Source organism: Cupressus sempervirens, chromosome 5 (assembly GCF_028749045.1).
Source record: "Cupressus sempervirens isolate cs-2001-9-10 chromosome 5, ASM2874904v1, whole genome shotgun sequence".
NCBI lineage: Eukaryota > Viridiplantae > Streptophyta > Pinopsida > Cupressales > Cupressaceae > Cupressus > Cupressus sempervirens.
This window is the reverse complement of record NC_143122.1, coordinates 592,510,392-592,527,524: the sequence shown is the minus strand read 5'-3', so window position 1 is coordinate 592,527,524 and position 17,133 is coordinate 592,510,392. Positions and strand designations below refer to the sequence as shown.

Here is a 17,133-nt window from a genome sequence, read left to right as displayed (position 1 = left end):
CTTACCCTATTGTCAAGTTGAGCGGTGGTGATCGAATATTAGAAACACTAATATAGCTCAAATGGCTGGACTAATAGTGCCCTAAGCCTAGCCCCAAGGTAGGGAGGGTCTTTCTTGGCAAAAGATTGTGTGGGGATTGATATGGTCTATGGTTGGGAGGTTAAGCCTAAGCTAATGATTCTCCTTTTATCCAAAAGCCGAGGCTTGCACAACAATTAGGAGACTCTCCAATTAGATTTGTATGTTCTTCTACCATTCTTTACTATGCATTTACTTTCTCTTGTAATTATTGAATATCATAGAATTAATGGTAATGATTTAAGTTCTTTTAATTATGATAGAAATCAGTTATTTCAGTTGGTTGTTGTGTCAGTTGGATGTTAATTCAATTAATTTCACATGAAATAGAATTAAGGATGTTCAATTCGGTAATTTGGATTTGAAGTATTGTTTGCATATCTGTTTTAATTCAGAATATAGAACTATTTTTTTAATTAAGAAAATTCATTTGTTACACCATTGTATACCAAAAACCACTTCAATCTCTTCTAAACCCACAACAAAGAAACCATCGCATACCTTTTGTGAAATCATTTTAGTTCATAAGATTGTGAATCCATCAGCAATAATGACATTGAATCCTTTAAAATTTTCATCTTTAACCCTCCCTTGATCTTCAAATTTCCATTCATGAAATTGAGGGTGACCCCACTATCAATAGGCATTGCTATTCTCTATCAATAGGCATTGCTATTCTCTATACCAGACGCACTCCTCAAAACTTCAATGGGTGATATTTGACCACACCTAAAAGAGTTGGAAGTGTGTCATTGTCTGTTGTTTCACTGTCGAAAGTCTTAGATGCATGTTCCTTTATAGTAGATTGTGTCTATCGTTCTTCAAGATATGCTATAATCTGATATTGCTTCTATATAATGGTGGAGGTGTGATCTTCTATGAATATTTGCTTCTCTTGCTCTGAATCCTGATGATGAATCATAGAGTATGATTCAAAACATTGATGTAAAAACGAACACACAATCAAAACCAGAAGCTCTAATCACATAATCATGGACTGTGGAAACATTATGTCTTTAAAATTTCCCTTTTTGAAAATTTCCTTCATGCTACACAAAGGTGAGTGTCTTGGATTAAGATAGAAAATTTCTCTTAAGCACAAATGACTAAAGCGTTAAACCTCCTTTGGCTGCTTCTTGTAAAAATATGGATGCAAAAGCCTCAACAATGCCTTCTGAAGGTTCATACAAACTTTCAACAAATCAAAAAGTGATTGTTTTTTAGAAATGTCAACAACCATCACTGCAACTTGGTAACAATTCAGCAAAATAGGATTCCACAACGTGTTTTTGTTTTCTACAAACAAGCCCTCTAAGGTACTCATCATTACCCTTCCCCTAAAAGTATTCTAGGATCCATTGACTAGAATCATCAAATGGTTTATCAAGGATATGTCCTTGTGCAAGAAGCCAAATATGCCACCATAAGCAACACCTGCTAAATACAATGTAACAATCCAAACGCATCCTCCTCCTCCATGGGACTAAAAGTAAAATAAGTTTTATTAAAGAATTTGATACCCTTTCTAGGTAACTTTTGTGGACTGGTAATTTCCTCTCTTTGAAGAGTGTGGTCAAATGGGATTGTGTTTGCAGGCTGTTACAAGATAGCATCCTTGGTTTGCGTCAATTAGATATGGACGGTTGTGTCAAGGCTAGTTAGTTTTTCTGGAGTTGGAGCGCTTGCCACGATCCAGGTTGAGCCAGAATCCTCAATATAAAATATTTGTGGAGAGTGGATAGCAAGGATGTTCCTTGGTGGAATATGACAAGCAAAGGTTCTATGGTATGGAATACACGGGATGAGGAGAATCGATCGTAAAGCAAGGACTCTTCTAGATTTGTAAAAGAGGAGCTGAAGCCCTATTCTAGCATGAATCTTGGAATGAATTCCCTCCTATCTCTTGTAATTTCTGCAGCTGCAATTTCTATGTGATAGCTTTATTAAAGTTGGATGGAGTAGAGTTGAGGATCGCAAAGTTATCCATAGCTTAGGGCAAGGCAAAGTAGTTAGATGGAAAAAATCACGTTAATGTCCTCGAGGATCAGTGCATGCTTGACAAGAACTTGCTAGGAATTTAGCATGATGAATTTGCAACTCCCTCAAGGGACAAGATGTCATTGCTTGGGGCCAAACTCATAGGCAACATCTTCGATGGCCTCAAGATGCATGGAGTTGGATGGATTGACTTATGGAAAGGTGGTTGTTCCTTAGTGAACATAGGTTTGAAATCAATTTGCCTGGTCCAAGTATAATGCTTTGTGTGGTTGGTGGTACAATATAGATGTCTCACTTGGGAAAATCTACAAAAAGGGAGATTTCCAGGACCTTCAATGTGCTTTCTATGTAGCAATAGTGAGGAGAGTACTCGGCATATATTTTTCTAGTGTGTGTATTCTAAGCGAGCTTGTACCACGCTTGTGTTCATGCCAATTCTCTAATAGAATTTTTAAATAGTCTCAGCAGACCCCCAGCTAAAAGCTCTTTTCCCATGTCCAGTATTTGAAACCCTAACTGAAATATTCCCACCAACCACAAATCAAAAATTTTGTTAAGTCTCTGAGACAAAAATTGTAACAAGTGATAATCAAATGAATGATTTAGGAGATATTGAAGCTATAGTAATAATGGGTAAGAACACAAACAAAAAAATTTAGCGAATTTTGTATTGTTACCAAAATCATTTTGTACCTTACACATAGAAGATAAAAGATGGTATAGAAATTTTGGTGTTAAGGTGCTGAGTGGAAAAGGAAACAAGGATTGTGACAAAGACAGCAAGTGAGACTAAGACAAGGGGCAGTGATTGAGACATAAATAACATGAATATTGAAACATGACAAAAATAAGATTAATATGCATCATCAAAGATATAGAGAAATAACCCATCATCAATTACCAAGCTGGGGTGTTCACATATGCTATGCAGTGTGTTTAGCCATTGTGGATGATCCGTTAATGAATCCAATCCAGCAAGTATTGTGTTGACAATAATTCAATGTTGACACAAGAGCCAGCAATAAAGTATGTTATTAAGTCATCAGCAATAGTGGCTATCAGAAAGACTCTCGATAAACAACAATCAACATTAAGTCGAGAAAAGAGAAACAATTGATAAGAGTTCCATATTTGAGTTACAGAGATTAGAATATGTCAAGAGACAATAATATTGGTAAAAACGAATGGTTATTTAAGGGGTGATTACATTTTGGAGGTAACAATTAGTAAGAAGACTGTTTGTTAAAATTTGTTAATAAAATGATTAGCAAAGAGGTGTGATCCTTTAGCTTGCAAGACATATATGGAGATGGACCCAACCAGGAAGGTGGGCATCGAAGAATGACATTGTAAAACATATCAGACATTCACAATAAGACAGAGAAGAATGCTAATAATAAGAAAAAACAGAATAACTCAAATCAGTGATTCCTTGATATGACTGTCACTCGATATTTATTGTATGATAAGTGTTTTGAATGACTATTGTCTATTTGCATTTGGTGTGCATTGCAAAGTTATAATACTGATATATGGTTTCTTATATAGATATACATGCAGGTTTATATATAGATAAATAGATAGATAGATACACACACACACACAAGTAGGCTATGTATATGTATATGCAGATGTACAGGTATATGTATACTGTAGTGATTATATACATCAATAATAGTGAAATCAAAATTATGTCAGTTATATATAGAGAGAGACACACACACCTAATACATGAGATAACTTGTTCTTTAATCTCTTGCTCTAGTCCCTTTTGAGGACAGTAGGTTGTAAGGAAATCCTGGAGTAATTCCTCACAAGGTGGGTGAATCCCAAGAGAAGCTAAGGCATATATTTTGGAAAACCATAAGGGCTTAGTTTCAAGATGGGTATGAATGCGTTCTGGAACCTTGAGGGAATCCACTTGTAGATTAGTATTCAAGCCTCCTATAAAAAGTAGTACATGTTCTCCTTAGGGTTGAGGTTGGAGTGAAGTAAAAAACTGAGCTTAAGTAGGTTAACTGCCAAATGTATTATGAATCACTAATTATTTTAATACAATTTAAATGCATAGTGGTGTAGGTCAATCATTGGGAATTGGCAGCCTACTAATACAAAACATTACAGACACTAAGTAAATTGCCAGTTCCAAGTGAAATCCAAACCCTAATTGGGAATTTTAGGGTAAAACAAGTAAAGTCCTAGTTTAGGGACATTATAGAAACTAACAAAGAAAATCCTCATATAGCACCAATTTTTACTGCAGGATCTAGATTGAAAGATTTTTAAATATTTTTATGAATAAAGCAAATTACAACTAAAAGGTTAGTTTACATGATTGGACTTCAAAAAGAAATTCCTGGCATGGGAATCTTTGAAATAATTATTTTACTGAAATTTTGAAAAGAATTTGGCTTGAGACTCATACTATATAGCACGTCATTTTTCTATTAACAAAAGCATAATGTTTATAAATATTCAGATTAGACAATATCAAGTAACTGACAACACTGGCTCATCCACTATTGTCCTTTCTATAGGACTTAGCTTCATAATCAACCATCCCCTTACAACCTTTCTTCCATTACTATTGCCATGTGTTTCAGGAACTCTTTAGGTAAACCAAGCAATTAAGTGCCAAAGGATGTGTGGAAGATCAGTCTTATCACCTATTTTGTTAGTTACAAGCAATTCTGAGTTGCTTACAGAAGTCGCTGTCTGTTTATTTACAATAACAGTAATAACTAAATTACCAGAACTTTCAAAATAAGGAAAACAATAACGCAACAACCAACCTATTTGTTGATGCAACTACAACCACTCTCTCCAAAGACCCTGCTGAACTTTTGGAGCCATCCATGAGAGTAAGAAGTTGGGCAACTATGCGGGACTCTTGTTCTCGTCTGTAATATTCAGTTATAAGTTGCACAGAGAAGCCATCAACTTTAGTTCAAAATCAAACTCAAAAGTCTGTGACAAATCAATTTATTTCTTAAAAGACTAGATTGAACCAGCCTACCTACTTCATACATGTCTGAAATCAAAGGTTATCCATACCTGGAATTGCGATGAGGACAAAGGGCATCAATCTCATCAATAAATATAATGGCTGGTCTACCTGCTGCCACTTGAGATGATGCTTCAGAAAACGCATCCCGCAAAATCCTTTCACTTTCTCCAGCATATGCCCTGTGAATGAGACCTGCACTGTAAATGCAATTGCTAACTCAATCAGTAAAACTCCTCTCGTAATAAAAGAAATGCATTTGAATGAATATATAATGGACAGACATCCAATGACAGTATGGCAGATATAAAATTTGAATGGACCAAAACGTAGGGCAGCTGATTACAAGTTTCATAAGCAAAAAGGTTAGTGTGCAAATATTCTGCTAAGCCACAAAATTCAACCATCGTGCTTTTCTCTAGCATTATCAAAAATTAAAATAAAAAAATTCCTTAACAAACTAACAATTTGCACCCACAATATATTTTAAGAAAAAATATATGCACCCCATTCTTTTCTAAACCAACAAGATTTAACATTCTTTCCACGAATGAACACTGTTTATTCTAACTAACAGCATAAACTTTGTTGGGTTGGTTGACATTTAAATATCCCATTGTTTAGTAGCAATGAGAACTTGACCTTTTCACAAACAATAAACTCGAAACATGTCATGATGATATTTGTTTTTCACTCTAGGAGAGTCTCTTGAATGCTACAACAGTGATTGTTTGTCAACCCTGTCATATGAACAAAAAAGAACTGAGGCTAGGATGGATATCAAACGACTCTTCAAAAAGGTAGGTAATGATAAACACCTCATTTTGCACATCCTCATAAACTGTAATGTCCCTTTTTTGGGGACACTAGAAAATTACGTGTCCAAGTTATAAAACAACTGAAAGTGACTTTGGAGTTCAATTAAAACTATTAAAAAGGTCTCGTTTTATTAAAGGGGAATAAGTGACAAGGGAGATGAGACAAAAGACAAAATGGGAATCTGAGGAATCACCATGGAACATCAAAAGAAGGATGAGGAGTTCATTATCGGTATGCTTGGATTTGAGATTAATTTGCCGGTTTCTCTTTGGAGGACATTAGGAAGCTGCTAGCTTCTCTTGTTTCAGACCTGAGGACACTAACCTTCAGGCCATTCTCTAGGTGGACTGGACATAGACCCAATTCATCATTCGTGGCGGATTCAAATCAGAATTCACATTTGAGACTACGGGTACATTTTACTGTTTACTTTCAATCTGTCTGTATTTCTATTTTTAAGATTGGAATTGATGTTGGTTACTTGCATTGCTGATGTATAATGCAATAACATCTTTCTGAGGAATTTGTATGGATTTGGTGATTGTGATATTGTATTACTGAATATCATAATACAGTAGTAATTTTTGAGGTCTTCTATATGAGCATTTGTCATTTTTAATCTGAAAGTTTATTGGATGAGCTACCTGCTTGCATTCTGCATTATTGTTGAGATAAAACCGGGCAAATATCCATTCGGGATAGTACAGTGGTATCAGAGCAATTTATCCTGCCATTAAGTTGGATATAGTCAAGAGTTTCATCCAAATATAGTTGCAGATATTCAGCACCAAGTGAACTTCTACTATTCTCAATTATTTTTTAGAACAATATTTTGGGCCTCATTCCACCGTCATGTTTGGTCGCAGAGAGTTGTCTTTAAGAGTTCTGAAGTATTATATTTCTCCACAGTCATTCAAAACATTAGAATTCACAACCTACATCATTTCCAAGATTAGTGCAAATAGTTTATATTGTCAGATATTATTTTGCTTCAGGTGTTTCAAGGTCTAGGCGCTCATGTGGCACTTATACAATTAATACAGTCCAATGTTATCAGCGATATGGCCAGGTTCATAATGTTCAATATCCGGTGGTAATGTTATAGCGTTTCTTTGGAACAGACTTAAATATCAGGTCTCTTCATACACCACACTCCATTGCCTGGAAAAATATTATTGTGAGTATAGACGGCACGTTCTATACCAAAAAATTATATTTTACAGAACCTAAAAAATAAAAAAATTGAAGAAACGAGTTAATTTTATTCATGGAAGCAATAGTAGGGAAATCGGTAGAAAAATAATTTGACCAGAGGCTATAGCATAAGCTGTGATTTTTCTGCAAGCACGAGAGTGGTGTTGTCAGTAAAATCCACATTGTAGCCAATAGGTAGAGTTGGTATCCGAAAGGTCGCATGACGGTTGAGTCACCCCTTTGGGAAGTATATGTAAATTGTCCATATGGACTACTGGATCATCATTGTAATTGCAGTTGCATATTTGCTTATATAAATAAAGTTTGTTGTTTTGCATTACATTCTAATATCTTAATGTGATAAACATCCATTTACCCTATACGGTAAACATTTGGTACCCCCTGAAGGTGCTAATGCTGCTGGCCGGCCCGATGACTGGAGTGATGGTTGTGTTGTTGATCTGGCTGTTAAGGTGACCAGAGTCATAACCATAGGCTGCCTAAACTGTCCAAACCCAAGAATGTAAATGCCTGCAAGGACTAAGTGCGAGTGAGAGGTAGCTGTGAGAGACCTTGGAAATAGAAGTGGCAGTGCTATGATAACCTCGACGTCCTCATCATCATCATCCTCATCCTCCACTTCCTCCTCTGAGTCATCAGTGTCCATGGAGGATGTGTCTTCCCTCCCACTATTAGTGTTCTTGTGCTCCGAGCTCTCTACCTCCTGCTGCAACCTCTTCTGTCCAATCAAGAGGCTTTGCCACATACAACTAGAGTCCTACCAGAGTTACGCGTTGAGACACACACAATTATACCCGATGATGTGGTAGAGACAAAGGAGGAAGTGATGGAGGTACCTACATAGGAGGAAGACATGGAGGTACCTATGCAGGTAGAAACAAGTGAGGGTTTGAGGACACCCTGTGTTCACCTAGATGTAGTGGGCTCGGATGCAGTGGTCATAATAGATGCAGCGTTGTTAGCAATTTCAATCACAGAGGAACAAGGCAAGCAGAGCAGAGCAAGTCAATCTCAAAAGTTGAGCACGTACTTGAGTACGAGGTTTAATCGCGCACCAGCCCCACAGGCGTCAGGCATTCACACACCTACACGAGAAGTAGCCCCGAAAAGAGACTCTACTGCCAAACAGACATAGACATAGGTGGAGGGTCACCCGACACAAATTGATGAGATACCACACTCCATGACAAATAGTACTGCAGAGAGAATGATAGAGGCAGTGAAGACAACTATGGGTACTCAGTAGCCTAAAGTAGGGCCGGAGACAGCAATTGGAGAGGATGTTGAGACATTCCTGGCTGACGTAGTGACTCAAGCTCGCCAAGTGGTGGTCTCTACACAAAACAGGCTTTCGATTCAGTAGTACAAGAGCTGGAGCTCGTTATATCCTTCATGAGAGTAGGCTGCTCGACTACTTTTTCAGTCTTCTTTGAGGAGCGCGGATGGCCTAGAGTAGAGACTTCAGAGATGCACCAAGATTGGGCTACCACTAGAGAGCCAAATTTGGAGAGCCGCATAGAGACTAACTCGTGAGATAGTCCAGATTCATCGTGATGCGTATTATGCTCTTCGAAGGAGCCACGCAGACCAAGTAGCAACAGAGAAGGCTCAGGAGGAGTTAGCTACCAGGTTAGCAGCAATAAAGGCAAACCTAACTGCAGAAAGAGAAGCTAGGGAGTCAGAACGAGCAGCTTGGGAGTTCGAGAGGATAGCATTCATGGCTCAGCTAGATGAGGCTAGGTGGGAGAAGAGTCAGCTATAGCAAGAGTCAGCATCAAAGGAGGTAGAGCTTGGAGAGATTGCCACGATGATGTAATCAGCCCTGGAAATTCAAATGGAGGTTGAAGCAGATTTGGAGACACGAACTAGGCAAGTGCGAGCTACAAGCAGAATTGAACAAGCTTAGAGCGCAGACGTCTACTACACCATGGACGTGTCCTTCTTAGTTGTGAACTTTGATGTAATTAGTGGATTAGTTGTTGAATCATATTTTTTGAGTTTTGATGTATTAGTTGTCTCTATTTTGTCATCCGAAGATGACTTTACTTTTTGGGGGGGATGATGTTGTCAGTAAAATCCATATTGTAACTGACGGGTAGAGTTGGTATCCAAAAGGTCATGTGATGGTTGAGTAACCCTTTTGAGAAGTATATGTACATCATCTAAATGGACTATTAGATCATCATAGTAATTAGAGTTGCATATTTGCTTATATAAATAAAGTCTCTATTGTTTTGCGTTACATTCTAATATCTTAATGCGATAAACATCCGTTTACCCTATACAATAAACAAGTAGTGATGGGATTTCCTAATATTTTGAAGCCCATATTCTTAGCCTGCAAAGAACTTAACTATCGTGATCATTAGCAGAAACAATAGTTTCTAAAAAATTGGAAACATTTCAAATGTTGTAAAATAGAATTTCAATGGGACAGCAATTCTCACTTGCTAATTGCCAATGTGGAGCCCAAAAATCTCAAGTTCAACTATAAATGTTGTTGGATGTTCTAGAAATAAGCATAGAACCATTAGAATCAAAACTTACAGCCATAGAGTTGTTGAGGATTACAAAGTTATCGAGCTTCAATCTTGATTGGCACTAGGAGCTTGTGACCTTGCTGGTTAGTCACTTGAAGTTTGTATGCAAGCAATTACGGGAGGCAAATCGCAGAATTCGTCTAAACTATCAGGCACCTATAGGTTTACATCACTCGAAGGAGTTGGCACTACAAACACTCTTATAGCAGGTCATACAGTGGCCATCTACAGTTTGAAATATTTTTATGCGTTTGGAATGGTATAGAGCTTGGTACAATTTGAAATATCTACTATGCAAATTTGACAAGGACCAAACTTTGTACAGAATCAAACCAAACTTTAAGGATTGTTGGAGAGAATCTGGCAACTCAGAATATTCCTAATAATACAAATAATACTCTGTCTACCAAGAAACTATGTAGTCATATATTTTAGAACAGAAACGTGGGTGCAAATCTACAAGTGATCTAAGACATGTGAAACACCCCTAGCATCTCAAACGACCAGTGATAATATGGTAGTAATGAAAATAAGGAATTGCTCACGTTAATAGCGAAGCACCTACATTTGTTTATGATAGACAATAATATTATTTATTATATAATACTCAATAGAGAGGACTAGAAAATTCTAAGATTGGTTATGCTTAAAGAAATTAAATCCAAGAACAGTTGGTAATGACTCATTGATGTGTCATACTAATCAAGAATGGAAAGATGCAACGATTCTTCTTGGCAAAATTGATCTAGATATATAATAATTAATTAATGGAACCGATCTTCACTAGAGACCTTTTATGAAATGATGCAAAGAAGTGTTACAAAAGAAGATTCTATGAAGTCCCAAGCCGAGTTAGAGCTCCAAAGTTTTTTGGCCTCTAGACTTTGACTTAGCCAAATCAGGGCAAAGTCCAGGAGTTTGCCACGGTCAATTGAGACATAAATTAAAAAGTAAACATTTTTTAATTTTTTAATGATTTTTTGGGCTTATATGATCATATTGCAATATCAAGTTCCAAATATTTCTAATGGTGATTCCCAATAACGAAATCAATATGGAGTAGTAAAAAATCTCTTACATGTAGTAGGTATAAAACATAACAATTTGTTTGTAAAGCTGATTAAGAATGGGATTTCACTAAAAATTGCCAAAAAAGCAGTGTCATATCACAGACTGTAATCACAAAGTCCTGGAATTAGCTATTAAAATTTTAAAACAGCACTATCAAATTCAAAAGCATTACAAAAAATAAAATGCTTTCCTTGTAAAGAATTGGACATCTCTAGAACAATAAAACAACAATTTTAAGGTTTGTGAAAGATTGAAAAAACAAATGTTTGTTAAACTGGTCATTTGACAAAGTTAAAAGATGATGAAATATTATATACTTGACATCATTCCAAAAAGTCATAATGATCTTTCTAATCTAATGAGAACAAAATATTTAAGGGAAGCACTTAAGAAATAACTTGCACGGTATAAGAATATAATAAGAAAAACTATGTAAACACTTGATAATAATATGCCACTTTGAGGGAGCAACCTCAGAGTCCACTTCAAGGGAGATGCCACCAACAATCTTCAACATGAACACAATACTCAAAATGATGATAATAAATTACCTATACCTTCTATAATTCCAGTTTAACTTAATTCCTTCATAAATCAATGTAAACTTGTGCATGTGTGCAAAGTAGCTTCTATTTATCTCAATTTAATATGTCTTTGATGTTAATTGACTAAATGATGCATGCAAAAAGTTTTAAATACTTAAAATATTTGAAATTTTGGGTCTTTTCAATTTGCCGAGTCCAAACACCAAGTCTGAGTCAGGGGCTGAAACTAGCTTGTCGAGTCTGAGCCCAAGACTAGATTGTGAGTCCAAGGCAAGTCCAAGTCTTGTAACTATAATAAGAAGTGTCTTTGCGCAATTTAAGGCATCACTCCAAGATTAAGATATAAGGAGGCACTCCAAACATGGAGTGGGGGCATGATATTAACTCTTATTGAATAGATATTCAGATCGGGGAAGATAATAAATATATCAAAACAAGGGGAGACTTATCGGCATCGATTAAAAAGGAGTTATATGGTAAGGACACAAAAAAAAAATATAGATAAACAATACAAGTCACAGAAAAAACAATACAAAGTCAGAATATGATGATCATCTAAAGATATCGTGAAGATTCTCTCATCCAAGTGTATAATTTCAGAACCATTAAAACAATCTCTTATCATCATTCCCGGCATAATAAATATATCTATTTGTGATCCCTGCCAGAGTAGCATTAATCTTGTGTGGGTAGAATCTGAAACAACCACCATGAAATAACATTTCTACAAGTCATTACCCATTCATTTGCAGATCAATATCAACACCTTTGTACTTGCACATTGATTTACCATATTAAAAATTCAAAGATTGTTATCTGTTTCATGGCATAGTAGATAGATGTAGTCACATCTATACATTCCTCATATAAAAGCCACAATATATTAAAATTGTCAGTATTCAAATAGTAGTGGGTATCACCAATTTTAAGTACCAAATTGTTAGTCTTATTGGTTCACTTAACAAAAGCCTCCTATAAATTTATACTCAGGAGAATAGGCAGTCAAGTATTCAATAATCAATATTAAAAGACTTGAGTGCAAGTTGTATGAAAAGAAGTCTTTGGTGATAAAATCAGTCCCAAACCCTCTACAACCTAACATGGAACATTATAGTGGTATCAGAGCATAATCCTGCCATCTTGTAAATAAAAGCTTTTGCAAACCTGCAAGAGAAGAACAAAAAAGACCACTATGGATGAGTTAGCCAATGAGATGAGATCCTATATGAAACAAACAAACCAAACTCTGACAAGTCAAATGGAAAAATCAAATTAGGCTCTCCTTCGAGCCTTGCAAAATATGGGAAATTCAATCAATAATTTGAAAAGCCAACCCAACCATGGAAGAGACACTAGTTCAAATCACTCAGAGAACAATGTTGTGTCATCAACTTCTAGGGTACCCCAACCTCCATTCTTGCCTAGAGAAGAGATACCAAGAAGAGAGGAACGAATAATACAATGAATGAGTGTCACTGAGGACATTGCAAGAGCTTATACGAATAGAACAATGAATGAGTATCACTGAGGATATTGCAAGGGCTTATGCAATCCTCCAGCCTCGTATTATCATTTAGAAAATTTTGTGAAGACAAATTTCGAGAGGTACCTAGGAGGCACATAAACAAATATCTTAAACACAAAATAAACACTTCAGAATTTTGATAGATCACGGAAAATCACAACTCACGCATGGTTGCAGAAATTGAATAACTTCTTCACCTTGAGCCCCATGACATAAGAAGACATGCTCCAATTTGTAATACTCCATTCGTTAGGATCAGCACATGAATGCTGGCATCATGAGCTTATTTTCCTAAGTCACCAAAATATAAACTCGTATAGGGAATTTTCCAAAAAGCTTATTAGAAGATTTCATGAAAGAGACCCCAAATGTTATTTCCAAGAACTAACCTAGTTTAATATTCCGAACGCATATTCTCCCAAATATAGACTGGCTAATCAACCAATATGCTCATTAAAATACTCAGATTTAATACCACTTGAGATTTGTTATTGTCTTATAAACCAGCAATACAACATGTGTGAAATCCAATCTTAAAAACAATATTACAGCTAGACTGGAAATACCAAAAAGGAACCTAAATGTGTAGTGTGAATTCCGTCTCAAATCTACCGCAAAGCTGAATTGGGTTTGCATCTAATTCACAAGAAGTGCTTGAAGGTGTTCATCCTCAAGATCACAAAACTGAAAGCCAAGCTTCCACTTTCTGGGAACATTAAAAACAATATCCATAGGTAAGCATGCTCAAATGAATGAAGCTTTCTCCTTTTACTCCTGAAGACTGTGACTTTTCAACTCCCTTCTCCTATCTTTTCGTCTCATTCCCCTTTGTCACCTTTTATAGCTCACTTTAATACTATTAAATTGGCCCTTTTAAAACTACATTAAGTTCTCAAAAACCAAATTTAATGTTACATATGTTTGGTCGTACTTCTTCGCAATGTCCCGTAAATGAGACATTACACCCAGCTCAAAATAAATGGAACCATGGGAGAATTTGCCCACAAATTCCAAGGGTTATCCGTTATAGTCCCCAATCTTTCCAAGAAGAGGCTTGCTTATATGTTTATAGAGGGACTCAAAGATTTTACCACAAACTTTGTAAAACCATTTGAACTCCAAAACTTGGAGGAAGCCATCAAAAAAGCAAGGAAGGTTGAATCAAATTCTTCATAAGAAAGATCTAAGAAATTTTCAACCAAGACTAAACACAAGCATGAAGACCCAAGAAAAGATTATAGAGAAAATGTAATATCCCCTCTTATAATGAAATTTAATATTAGATCATAATAGTTGAAATATAAATATATAAAACACCTCGTCAATCTATTCATGGATATCATATAGTAGAAGTCCTAAGAGACCTTATTTGTAACTACCCAATTAATAAAGAGACTGTGATAGCCCTGATTGTAATAAGCATTTAAAAACAAGAGACACAAAGCATCGTAGTTCCTGCCATATGTGTCATGATTATAGTATTGTAGAGTGTGGCAATAAAGGTTTGAGATGGAGGAATAAACTTTTTAATTTGAAAGAATGCTAAATGTATTAGAACAACATTCTTTATATCCTTTGATCTTTTAGAGGTTGAATCATCTTTAAACCATATTAGAATTAATTGTAATTGTACATAGAACTTAAGAACTAAAGACAGTGGAGAAACATAGACAATTACATTTTTCATTAATGTTTGTAGTCGAATGCTAGTAGATAAGTTATAGCTCTTACCAAGTGCAAAATTACTTCTTTGCGTCATTAGAATTTTAACATCAACTCTTTTACAAAAAACGTTACAACAAGCTCTAAATTGGAAAACTTAAAAGTGTATAAGAATTTCAGAACAAAATGGAATTCTTTAACTGCAAGAGTTTTGAGACTAGAAAGCATCTTCATAAGCCCTTGAGAAATGTTGTTCAATTTCACTAAAAAAATCACGCATATATTACAAGGCAACACATTTTTTGCATTGTTGGTTTTTCCATGAGAAGTTTTGAGATAATAAATAAAATTTCTACAATATTAGTCTGAATGCAATTATAAAGTTCTCATAAATGTCTTGTAATGTGTTGTGAACAAATGGATCATTGAGATCTTGTGCAAGGTTAAACAATACCAACCAAAACCCTAACAAAAGCATAAGCATGTTATAACTAAATTCTACATATAGAAAAGATATCCACAATTTAAATTGCTTATTCTTTGTGTCTTGAGTCTACAATACAATAAATTTTATTTTATTTTTAGCATGTTTGCAATGTAAGAAATTAGAAACCAATTGTTATCCTAAAAGAAAGAATTATATGATTAAAAAACTAGAGAAATTGAATATTACCAAACAAAAATAATTTTTTTAGAAATATTCAACATCAAATAATTATTTTTTTTTTTTTTAAAACTACAATTAATTGTCATCTTTATACACTATTTCCAATTTATAAAAAAATATTTAATCAACTTCTTCACACCCAAAAATGATATAAGATATTTTAAATTTTAAATATATAATCAATAAACATAATTAGATTTACAATAACTACCATTTTAAAATTCTTTATAATATTATTCAGTTTTTAGTTTTTAAACTTCTTTGTTACATTATTTAGTTTTTATAACTTTTAATTCTTTTAAAAGATAATGCTTTAAGGACAAAATGAATCAAAATTTTATGAGTTAGTACATTCTATTATTATTAATTTGACTAATGGTAAAGTAAAGTGTGGCGTGACATATCTTTTATAATAACTATATTAAATGCACAATAAATACAAAAAGTTATGATTTTACTTTTTCATTGATTTTTTGTTTTAAAAAATAAATTTATCCATTACTAATTAGTAAGATCCAATAAGATTTCAATTAAATACTATTCTTGTTTTTCAAAAAATAAAATAAAAATGTTCAAACTGTAAATGTTGTGTCACATCATCTTTTATGATATTTTCAATCATACTAAAGAATTTAAATTTTGAAATTCTTGATAAATGTAGTGTCCCATCATCTTTTATGATATTTTCAATCATATTAATTGCACAATTAATGCTAAAAGTTAGAGCTTTAAATTTTTATTTATTTTTTGGTTTCAAAAATTAATTTTCTCCCTTATTATTATTAGTGAGAACCAATAAGATTTTAGTTAAATAGCTTTTTGCCATTTCAAAAAATAATAAAAATGTTCAAACTTTATAAAAATCTTAGAACACAAAAAATACTTGAATCTTATTGGTTAAACTAATATATTTTACAGTTTTTAATTGCATCTAATGGATGCAATAGTATTCCTGCCTATGGCAGGAACTAATAATTAAGTAATTAATTAAAACATATAAAGGAAATGGTTAACTGGTTATTAGATTATTACTAATAACATGTGTGTGTGTGTGTGTGTGTGTGTGTGAAATTAATCAAGCAATTAAATAAATAATATTTATATCAACTAATCATATAACTAATTCTACATGTTATTAATTAATAAATATAACTTAAATAATTAATAACTAAATATTAACCAAGTTGAAAATTAAATATTAATTAATACTAACTGCAATCTATGAATCATTGAAAAAGGGCAATGAATCATTAACTAAATAAATACAATTAATTAGATACCAGCAGGACCCTTCTAAGGGTTGCGATGGGCAATCTACCAAGTATTTAAGGAGGTCATGCAAAGTGGATGGGAAAGAGAAGAAGAAAGGAAGAAAATATTATCTGGGAGGTGGCATGATTATCGGGAAGATAACATATCTCAAACTTAGTCAACTTAGCAAAGATTCGTCCTTACAATAAACAATCAGGAAAAAACATATGCAAAGATTAAGGAAGATATAATAAGACTAAATTATTACGATAATAGATAGTTTCTATTATCTCTGTTTAGTATCCAATGGTTATCTATTGTAATCTTCTGGAAATATTAGAATGTTTCTAATATTTATTTATGTATTTCTAGAATAGAATATTTCTATTTTTTATGATTGTTTCTTAAAGAAACATAGTTCAATCTCTTATATAAATTGATCTCTTGATTACTGTTAATAACAAGCAAATATTTTCCAATTACTTTGTAATATGGTATCAGAGCCAATACTAAAAAAATTCGAAAATAATTATAATTTCTTGGTTGAAATTATCCGTCTTTTATTTTTGAAATTATTTACATGCATATTTGCTTCCAACTCTCTATAATCCGACTAGGGTTTCCGTTCTGAGAGATATGAATCCGTTGACTTCTAACTCAGTTTTGCAATCCATTTCTATCTAGATCCTTCTGTATTTTCTACACAATTCTATCATTTTTTGTGATTTTTTTGCAGCAAAGCAATTTTTGTTCAAAAC

The 17,133-nt window shown here is 34.1% G+C and overlaps 1 protein-coding gene across 1 annotated transcript in view; it reads right to left on the bottom strand.

Annotated features, from left to right (window-relative positions):
- The window catches only part of CDC48B (cell division cycle 48B), a 150,902-nt gene that overhangs the window by 102,129 nt on the left and 31,640 nt on the right, over positions 1-17,133 (bottom strand). The window contains exons 5-6 of the mRNA XM_089832002.1: positions 5,131-5,280; positions 4,869-4,976 (exon numbers count right to left, since the gene is read on the bottom strand). Coding sequence (XP_089688128.1) covers positions 4,869-4,976; positions 5,131-5,280 — 258 coding nt within the window. The remainder of the gene's footprint in view (positions 1-4,868; positions 4,977-5,130; positions 5,281-17,133) is intronic.